Source organism: Chaetodon auriga, chromosome 11 (assembly GCF_051107435.1).
Source record: "Chaetodon auriga isolate fChaAug3 chromosome 11, fChaAug3.hap1, whole genome shotgun sequence".
NCBI classification, from domain to species: domain Eukaryota; kingdom Metazoa; phylum Chordata; class Actinopteri; order Chaetodontiformes; family Chaetodontidae; genus Chaetodon; species Chaetodon auriga.
In genome coordinates, this window is record NC_135084.1 from 612,989 (window position 1) to 623,930 (window position 10,942).

The window sequence follows — 10,942 nt, forward strand, 5'->3', positions numbered from 1 at the left end:
TGCAGTTTTTGCACTACTTTGTAGCATTGTCTTGTAGTACCTATGTCTGGTTGGACCGGAAAGTTACGTTAGGGCACTTGTTCTTGTTGTTGTCTCCCATCTAGAACCTTGCTTGTGTTGTATGAAAAAATCTCACATGTACGTCGCTTTGGATAAAAGCATCTGCCGAATGACAAATTGTACTTGTAATTGTAATTGTAATTTTAGAGTGGCCTTTTATTGTGGCCAGCCTAAAGCTTGGTTTACGCTTCTGCGTCGCGGCGACGGCGTACCTACGCCGTCGACGCAGACCCCTATGCGGACCCTACGCCGTAGCCTGACGTGCACCTCCAAAAAATCCTGACTACGCGTCGCGTCGACGCGTAGTGACGTGAACGTTGAGGACTCTGATTGGTCCGTTCAGAACGTAATTTTCAGTTCAGTCGCAGCCCTATGGTCGCAGCACAACAACACCGCCATTTTCAAAGTTTCTGTGGTGAGAGCTACAAGAAAAACTGGACCAAGCCGAAGAAAGAATTATCAAGGAGGTACGCAAGTACGACCACCTCCACAACTCCTCTTCGCCACAGCAAGAGCCCCCCGAAACCATACAAAGACACAGCCACACCCCCCTAGCGGCTTGGCGGTGAATTGCGGAACAACGCGTTCCCTCGACGCAGAACTACGAATGCTCAGTGACGGCGTAGGGTGTACGCCGTAGGTACGGCGTCGCCGCGACGCAGAAGCGTAAACCAAGCTTAAGGCGCACCTGTGCTATATTCATGCTGTCTAATCAGCATCTTGATATGCCACACCTGTGAGGTGGGATGGATTATCTTGGCAAAGGAGAAGTGCTCACTAACACAGATTTAGACAGATTTGTGAACAATATTTGAGAGAAATGTTTTTTTTTGTGTCTATGTAGAAAATGTTTTAAATCTTTGAGTTCAGCTCATGTAAAATCAGAGCAAAAACAAAAGTGTTGCGTTTATATTTTTGTTCAGTGTAGCAGCGTGACAATGAAGTAGGACAAAATAATAGTATTTCTATTTTAGTATTTAATTTTTAAACATTTAAACCTTTGTTGATGGAACATTCTGCGCATGGGCCTGTTTTGAGTGAAGCCTGTGAGTGAAATCAGTTTATCTGTTGTTTGTTCTGTCAGGATCCTTACAAGTCTTTCGGTCTTCCCTCCATTGGACGACTGTCTCAATACCAAGAGCCACTCAACCTCAGCAATGTAAGTGCCTCCGTGCATGCGTGGGTGCATGCGTATGTTTGTGACTTGAGTCTGAGATGTTTGTGTAACATACAACCACGTCATCAATCTACATAACAAACCAGGGCTATGTTACAGAAGAACATTCAATCTTTACTCAAATACTATAGTTGTAGTTTCACCCTTTTTTTCAAATTATGTCCTCCTTACACACAATCCACTCAGTGATTGGTAAGTGCCAGTAGGAAAATTGTGTCATCCACTCCTCCCTCTGTCAGGTCCGTGTAGACAGCGGCATCCAGGAAGGAAGTGACATCAGCATCTACTATGATCCCATGATCTCTAAGGTTGGTGATGTCTTAAATAGGGAATGGTTTTGTAAATTGGTTTTAGGAACAGATTTTCATAAAAATGGCAACAGTCTTTTTATAATCTGTACATATTGTACATATACATAGTTGTTTTTTTATTTTTTATCCTGTATACTTTTTAACTTGGTCCTTCTATGCCAATGCTTTTTTTTCACTATCTTTTAATACTTTGCTAGTTGTAACAACTTAATTTCCCTGGCGAAGGAACAATAAATTTTCATCTTATCTTAGATAGTTACAACAATAATGTTGATAACAAAAGGACACCATTCCTCAAGGGTTTGTGGTTTCTGCAAAATTTCCTCTGGTATCTATTTGTAGTTGGTTACTTATGGAGCTACACGAGCTGAAGCCCTTGTCAGGATGGAGGATGCTTTGGATAACTACGTTATCAGAGGTGCACCAACACATTTTCACAGCCAGCTCAGACACATAGTCTCTTTTTAAATAGACATTAGCTTTTCTTTCCTTTCTGTAATGAACTGCCTAATGTTCTCTTCAGGTGTGACCCACAACATTCCCCTTTTGCGGGAAATCATCACCCACCCCCGCTTTATCTCTGGTGATATCAGCACCAACTTTCTGCCGGAGGTTTACCCTGATGGCTTCAAGGGTCACCTGTTGGATATGAACAAACGCAGGGAGCTGTTGGCCTCAGCAGCAGCACTCTACATCACTGCTCAGCTCTGTTCAGAGAAATTCCTGGGCAGCCTGAGGTGAGGATGCAAACACGCTGGATGTCATCAGGGAATGCAGATGCCTAGTTTGCTACACACCATTCCTACTGTCAACATTTTTCTGAAAAATGACATTTGACATACATAGAGCCTCAGCACAGATGGGCAAGACTTTAATGACTATTGACATGATGGAAACTAAGATGGTGTCTGGTGCTGTTGCAGGCCTTTATACTTTTCACTTCACATCTATTACAGACATTTCTTTTTTTTCAGATACCTAACATTTACTTAAAGGACGTAAAGGACAGGAATGCACAGTGCTTCACTAATACACCCCTTTTCAAACTTCATGTGGCTGCTTGTTTGAAATGTGTTGCTGCTATCAAATTCAGAATAAACATATATTTACAAACATCAATGAAGCTGATAAGGTAAAACATTAAATATGTTGTCCTTAAATTGTTTTCAATTGAGTGTTTGTCAAAAAGGATTGGAAGTGGTGTTGTAAATAACTATGATTTAAAGAGATTCCACTTTTTATTTTTTTGTTTTATTTAAGATTTAGCAATCAATGTTCATGGTACCCAAAGACATGAAATGTTGATCTGGCACATTGACGTAACAGTAATCTATTGACTTTGGCACACCATATTCTTCATGAGCAACATTCGGAAAATACTGGACATCCTGTTCCAGAACTATCGCATGTATAACCTTGAATCATAGATATGATGCGAATAAAAGTTTAACTAGGAGAATGTGACTCCTGAAATTGCCATGATAGCCAGATCCTTTTAGAAGATGTATTACTGTTTGTGGTCTGGGTACCACAAAAACACATCTTATTCCTTATGTTTGTGATATTTAAAAGGATTTTGCCCCACAAGAAGATGAAGATTTGATGCTTAGGCCAAAATACTATAAAAAGAGCCTTGTGTGTTGCAGGGTGTCGTCCATTCCTGTGGAATGTAGCAACTGGACGCTGTGTGCAAAGCTGGGGGAGGGATGCTATTCTATGGAGGTTATCAAATCAGATAATGTTTATAATGTGAGTATTTAATGGACCTGTGAACAAATTACATACATCAATTTCCCTGTATCAAAGATGGTATTTACTGTCCCTGAAGCTCCTAAGGCTAATCCATGTACAGTACCAGTCAAAGTTTGGACACACCTTTCATTAAATGGTTTATTTATTTTATTTTCTACATTGTAGATCAATATTCAAGACATCAGAACTATAAAAGAACACACATGGAATTATGGAGTAAGTAAAAAAGTGTGAACAAAGTAAAATATGTTTTAAATTCTTAAAAGAAAGGAGATACTACCTCGGCACAACACAGCTGACCGTCTCAGATGCATTAAGAAAGAAAGAAATTCCTCTAATTAACTTTTGACAAAGCACACGTGTTAATTGAAAACCAGTTCAGGTTACGACATCTTGAAACTGGTTAAGATAATACCATTATTGTGCAGAGCTGTCATTAAGGCAAACAGTGGCTATTTTGAAGAAAGTATAAAAAATATTTTGGTTGGTTTAACTCTTTTTTGTTCACTACATAATTCAGCATGTTGTTGTAGCACGCTGCTACACTGAACAAAAATATAAACGCAACACTTTTGTTTTTGCTCTGATTTTACATGAGCTGAACTCAAAGATCTAAAACATTTTCTATATACACAAAAAAAAAAAAACATTTCTCTCAAATATTGTTCACAAATCTGTCTAAATCTGTGTTAGTGAGCACTTCTCCTTTGCCAAGATAATCCATCCCACCTCACAGGTGTGGCATATCAAGATGCTGATTAGACAGCATGAATATTGCACAGGTGCGCCTTAGGCTGGCCACAATAAAAGGCCACTCTAAAATTACAATTACAATTACTTCACAATTTGTCATTTGGCAGACGCTTTTATGCAAAGCGACGCACATATGGGATTTTCATACATCACAACCAAGGTTCTAGATGGGAGAGAACAACAAGAGTAAGTGCCCTAACGCAAATTTCTGGTCCAACTGGACTTATGTGCTACGAGGCAGTGCTATGAAGTCATGTATTGAGTGCATAGAGTGAATAGTGAGAAAGAAGGTGTTCAGTAAAGGGCTTAGTCTTTAGTCTTTTTCTAAAGATTGAGAGGGACTCTGCAAAACGAGTGGAGTTTGGTAACTCGTTCCACCACCGCAGGTTGTTCTCAGAAAGGAATTCAGAGACTACCGGTAGATTAAAGACCGTGCGCTCAAGAGTCTTGGACAGGAAAGTGAGGAAATTACCGGCCTGTAATTTTCAACCTGAGCTGGGTCGAGTGTAGGTTTCTTGAGCAATAGGGTTACTCGGGCTTGTTTAAAAGCAGTGGGGAACACACCCGATGTAAGTGTAGAGTTGATCATGTGGGTGACAGCATGTGTGCGAGATGGCCTACAGGAGGTTGGAGGTTATATGGTATAATGGACAGGTGGTGGGACGAGAGTCGAGCAGAAGGTTGGAGACTTGCTCCTCTGTGACATGGAAAAATGAGGAGAGTGAGGCCCTTTTAGCTGATGGTATCCTACTGAGTTGGTCAGGCTCAGAGAACTGGTTGCTGCTGGTCGAAACCTTATCAGTGAAGAAGGAAGCAAAGTGATCAGCTGTGAGCAAAGTTGACGGTGGAGGCGGTGGGGGGTTGAGGTGTGAGTTAAAAGAAGGAATAGTTTCCAAGTGTCTGCTGATTTTCTCCTGATAATAAGTGGACTTGGCACTTTTCAGATCGGAGGAGAATGCAGACAGGAGAGTCTGATTGTCCCTGAGGTCAGATGGATCTCTGGTTTTGCTCTCTTTCTCTCGGCTGCTCTGAGCACTGCCTGTTGCCCTCTGATGACACTGGTGAGCCATGGACTGGCGGGCATAGATTGTTTAGAGATTCAGTATTCAGTATTAATCTACGATGTAGAAAATAATAATAAATAATAAGTAAAGAAAAACCATTGAATGAGAAGGTGTATCCAAACTTTTGGTATGGTAAGTACACAGTCTGTTGATTGAAACATTATCATGTTATCAACTGTTTCAAAACCCAGGCTCACACTCCAGAAGATGAAATAGTGATCAGTCAGCAGGGACTAATGTAACTTTACTTTCATGGCTGTCACTGTCTAGCCTCAAAACAAAATGTCACTTTCTCTTGGTAAGTCTGAAAAAAGTCTGAAACCTAAGAACAAAATAGTCTTTTTCTCATAGGTGCAGGTGGATGGAGGTATGGTGGAAGTCAGTGGACAGTGGAACTTGGCCTCCTCACTGCTGCCACTCAGCATCAATGGCACACGCAGGATGCTACAGGTGACATACACACATGCACACACACACAGGTCCAAGTTGTTAAATGATATCATATCTTTTTACCTCACAATAAGCACACAGTCACAGAGATGAAAAGTCACCAGTTGACAAATTTCAGTTATTTAGACTGTAGTTGTAATGCTGATAATATGATATATATATTACCTAATGTTATCATTTTACTTTTTTCAGTGTCTGCACAGAGATGCTTCAGGAAAGATTGTCCTGCAGTACCTGGGCACATCGGTATGGTTGCATGTCTGCATGAAGTTATAAGTGGTTCTCAATGGTTTTTATATATATTTTTTTTTAGTTTCTACATTCTATATTAATACTGAATACATCAACAGTATGAAAGAACACGTGGAGTTATGTGGTAAACAATGCAGAATATGTTTTATATTTTAGATTAGATTAGATTAGATATTCTAGATTCTTCACATTAGCCACCGTTAGTCTTCATGACAGCTTTACACACTATTGGCATTATCTTAACCAGCTTCATGAGGTAGTCACCTGGAATGGTTTTCACATAACAGGTGTGCCTTGCCAAAAGTTAATTAGTGGAATTTCTTGCCTTCCTAATTTGAGACAATTTGAGGTTGTCAGTTGTGCAGTGGTAGTGTTGGTATACAGCTAATAGCCCTATCAACTACAGTAATAATCCATATTATGATAAGAACTGCTCAACTAAGTAAAGAGCAATGACATTCCGTCATTTCTTAAAGACGTGAAAGTCAGTCAGTGTGGAAAATTTAAAGATTTTGAATGTATCTTCTAGTGCAGTCACAAAAACCATAAAACGCTCTGATGAGACTGGCTTGGAAGACCAAGAGATACCTCTGCCACAGAGGATAAATTCATTAGCCTCAGAAATTACCAATTTACAGCACCACAGATTAGAGTCCACACAAATGCATCACTGAGGCCAAATAACAGACATATGTCACATGTAAACTTGTCTTTGTCTTCAAAGCAAGGCACGCAGTGTGTTGAAAGTAGAAAATAAAACAAAAGGAATTTTGACGAAAACAGTTATACAAACATACACTTCCGAGCTTCCTCTGCCATGGTTTTAAAATACATGACAAAAACAAGTAAATGGCCCTATAATAATAAACGGTCAGTAGAAGTATCTCAGAAAGACATCCTAAAAACAATAGCAGTCACTGATACCCAGTAAAAAGGTATTTGTTTAGTAAGATAACAGAGGATGGATTAAAGATTGCTTAAAGATGTTTCCCATGGCTGTAGGTACCTGATATCTTCCTGAAGGGAGTTTCACAAATTCATTCAAGGGTTGATGTTACTTTCCTCCTCTTTTTTGTTGTACAGCAACACCAGCTGTTTCTTGCATTTCATTTAAATACAGAGAAAAAAGTACAGGAGATAAAACACAACCCCAGTCTTAAGAATGATTGAATGTGAGAGTGTGTCCATCCTTTTGAGTGGTACAAGTCACTTAAATAATACTCAAACTTTTTGAATTACAATTTTCCATTTATTTATTTTATTTACAGCAAATATCAGATATCAGTCCATTAAGGCATATAATGTGCTTCAACTCAGATGAGCTCAAAAGATAAATGCTTGTACTTTGCTTGCAGTTTTTTGTAAATTTTGTTGATCAACAATCTTGCAATACCTTAATTGGTGTGAATGTTTCCAGCATTCAAAACGCACAGAATTCTTGTGTTTAGTGTGCCTGATGTGCAGTGCACATTCGTACACTACTTATAATCTGCCATACTAATTTTGTCTATGCTGAAAGGAATCACACTGTTGTTATGTTCACTCATTATTTTTATATTTCCAGGCATTTTGACACATTACTCGTTCTACAGACTTACAGTTGGAAGCATAATTCTTTTTTATGAAATGAGGCACATCTTTGCACATGTGATCACTCTGTTCATTCATTGCATTTTACTCAAATTAATACTATTTGCACTTTATTTACTTTTTGTCTTTTTATGACATTTCTTCTTACTGTGTAAACTGTAGTGCTGAGGAAATTTTGTTCCTGTGTGCTGAATATTGTATATGGAAAGAATGACAATAAATTCTATCTTGTATTCCCCAAGACCTTTAAGGAGTAATTGTGGAACCATTTCCTTTTGTTATATCGCAGTAGATTCTTGTACTGCAACATATTATCTATTATCCTCATTTTCATAGAGATAATATTATTCTTTTTTGTATTGTTGTCACTTTTTTTTTTTTCTTTTTTTTTTTTTGCAGTTTACAGTTCATGTTCTGTCCAAGTTGGCTGCAGAGTTGAATTCCTACATGCCAGAGAAAGTTCCAGAAGACACCAGCTGTATCTTGCGTTCACCAATGCCAGGAACAGTGGTGGCTGTGTCTGTCAAGCCTGGAGATACGGTAACACATCCCAGTTTGTAGAAGTTCACAAACATACCAAGATAAGACCTATGGCAATTCTCTTCCCTGTCTGAGGTGAGCAAGTAGGAGGTTCTTGACATCAATCAGCAGCTGGTAGTCATTACTAACACATTATCCATTGCATTTAACACTAAGGGAAGTTAACAATAAGAAATACTTCCAGGAGTGGATAGATGACAGAATTGCATAGGATTTATATCCACTTAACTGAATGTTACACAAGAGACTTCACGTCAGCCCCATCAAAAACTGGAAAATAGACTGGAGCCAGATGTTATCCAACCAGTGTTATATCTCACAAATACTCTTGTGGCTGAATGGGAACAGTTCCCTGCAGCCAGGTTCCAAAATCTGGTGGAATGCCTGAAACCAGATGAGTGAAGTCTGTTATTGCAGCAGAAGAATGCCCATGGTTTTGAAGTGACATGTTCACTCGTTCACTTTTTTAGGTGTCCATACTGTGTATTCTTTTGTAGTGCATGTGTTGCAGTACATACCTTTGGTGGTAGCCCTCCTGATGATTGCAAGCTCTAATTGAGTAAGCAGTGGTTGTTTTTTATGGTAGCTGCCATTATTTTCATGATAAGATGGGAGCAAATGTGAGTTAGAGCTCGAGGATATTGGTTTGGGCAGTGCTATCTTTGTCCAACATCTTCTCTATGTTAATGTAAGAGGTCTTAAAACTCTGCTCCAATTCCCTCCCCCCTTTTCAGTGATGTTTTCCTGCCCTGAGAGATAAGCTGCAAACATTATAGGCTGATGTCTGATGCTACTAAGCCATCGTTTCTCACACACTGTCGACATGTGCATGTGTTCGTGCATGTGGACATGTATTACTCATGCTGTGGGGACATAAATCTGTTTACACAGTCACATTGTGGAGACTCACCATCCTTATGTCCTTATGTAAATCATTATATTTTAGGGTGAAGACTTGTATTAGGTTAGGTTAGGTTAGGTTAGGTTAGTTAGGGTAACATTAGGTTAAGTTTAGGTTAGGTTTGGGGTAAGGTTAGACTTTGGCAGGTAATGGTTATGGTTTTGGTTAGGGTACGCGTCCAGGAAATGAATGTAAGTCTATGTAATGTCCCCAAAAATTATGGAAACATAACTGTGTGTGTCTGTGTGTGTAGGTGGCAGAGGGTCAGGAGATCTGTGTCATTGAAGCCATGAAGATGCAGAACAGTTTGACTGCTGCCAAACAAGCAAAGGTAACAATATGAAATACTGACAATGAAGCTATTGTAATTATCATCAGTAACTAACGTTACCAATTCATAGATTTTAATGCATGTATTGCTGAATCAGCAGATGAGATCAGTGCCCCCATACTAATGAATAGAAATAAGCCACAATTGACAGAGTACTGGCTGGTTGGGAATTAATATATTGGCCTTGAATTTTTTTTTGTGTGTGTGTGTGTGTGTGTGTGTGTGTGTGTGTGCGTGCGTGCGTGCGCGCGCGTGCACAAATTCTTCCTGCCCTCCAGGTTAAGAATGTCCACTGTAAGCCAGGGGAGACAGTGGGCGACGGAGACCTGCTGGTAGAGCTTGAATAAAACACAACTGTGTCCTATGATTTGTGACATCAGCACCATGATGAGCCTTATTCCTCTCTGTGTCTACAAAGGATGATCCAAGCCGGCAAACAGACTGAACAATAATAGATCCTTGATTATCTCTCTAGTCTCCACAATAGCCCCCAGCAGAGTTTAGTTTTCCTGATGGTGACTCAGGGCTGAGCTGAGTATCAGCTGTTTTAGTGTTTTCTCCACGTCAGACACCTTCATATTGTTTGGTTGTATGCCACTGTCTTTAAAAATCTCTTTTCAAATCTGCTTCTGTTTTCTAGACCTGATTATTCACCCACAAAACGTAATGTTCTCATTTTAGCCCCATGCTGTCTGGCCTTGCATATAATTTTGCTTTATTGTCAAGGTTATCTATATAGGAAATATCTGCCACCACTTCAATACAATGGAATGACATGGACTTTTGCATTATAAGCTTATAATTGTTTATAATAATTTTCACTTTTCCATGATTTGAGCAGCAAAAAGAAATTTCTATTCACCTCTGTTGTATTAGAGTGGAGGCAGAAATCACAGAGGTAGATGTCTCAAAATCTTATCTGAGAAAATCAAAACAATGTCAGTAGCTCAATAACACTGAAGGTTAAGTTGGAAAAATGTCTACTGTACTCACACTTTCAAAGACTACGAATAAAGTGCTCATTTTTTTCTATATACAGTAACTCTGACTGAACTGTTTTCTCCCTACATCAGAAACATATTTAATATATAACATATTTATTTATGTAGCACTTATTAGAACAAAGTTAAAAAAAATCCTTTGCAACACAAGCAAAGAACACATAACACATACAATACTGATACTAAACAAACCACATAAAAAATTAAAAATGTTAAATCCATAAACAATAAAAACTACAGTGCTATAAAAAGTATGTTTTCAGCTTAGATTTTACAGAAGCCACTGACTCAGCCTGCCATATTTCTTCAGACAGGTTGTAACAGAGCCTCTGTGCTCTTTTTTCCTTCATCCTTCGTCTTCAGTTGAGAGTCTGGAGGAGATAAAAGGCATTTGCCAGAGAATCTCTAAGTACAGCTGGTTCATTTGGGGATAAAAGATCTGAGACCTAACTACCCAGTAGATGGCAGTATTTCAGTGTTTGTGTTGCTTGAGCAAATAAACATTTTTGTTTTGGCTGAGTTCAATTGAACAAAATTCTCAAGCATCTAGTTTCTTACATCTTCTAGGCACTCCTGCATACATGTCAGTATACTGAAAGCTGAGGAGTGGGCTTAAGCAGGACACTGGTGTTATCAGCATAACAGTGACAGGAAACATGTTTACGGGAATTACCTAAAAGGAGCATGTTAAAAGAAAATACAGTTGGCTCCAAAATTTACCTTTGAGCCATCCTATACTTCAGTGTTTCCCAACCTTTTT

The 10,942-nt window shown here is 39.0% G+C and overlaps 1 protein-coding gene across 1 annotated transcript in view; it reads left to right on the forward strand.

Annotated features, from left to right (window-relative positions):
* pcca (propionyl-CoA carboxylase subunit alpha) overlaps positions 1-10,215 on the forward strand; it is a 57,938-nt gene extending 47,723 nt beyond the window's left edge. The window contains exons 14-23 of the mRNA XM_076742450.1: positions 1,145-1,219; positions 1,477-1,545; positions 1,891-1,966; positions 2,072-2,285; positions 3,195-3,297; positions 5,469-5,567; positions 5,760-5,813; positions 7,809-7,949; positions 9,104-9,181; positions 9,460-10,215. Of these exons, the coding sequence (XP_076598565.1) occupies positions 1,145-1,219; positions 1,477-1,545; positions 1,891-1,966; positions 2,072-2,285; positions 3,195-3,297; positions 5,469-5,567; positions 5,760-5,813; positions 7,809-7,949; positions 9,104-9,181; positions 9,460-9,528 (978 nt within the window). The 3' untranslated portion in view covers positions 9,529-10,215. The remainder of the gene's footprint in view (positions 1-1,144; positions 1,220-1,476; positions 1,546-1,890; positions 1,967-2,071; positions 2,286-3,194; positions 3,298-5,468; positions 5,568-5,759; positions 5,814-7,808; positions 7,950-9,103; positions 9,182-9,459) is intronic.
* Positions 10,216-10,942: the final 727 nt, after the last annotated feature.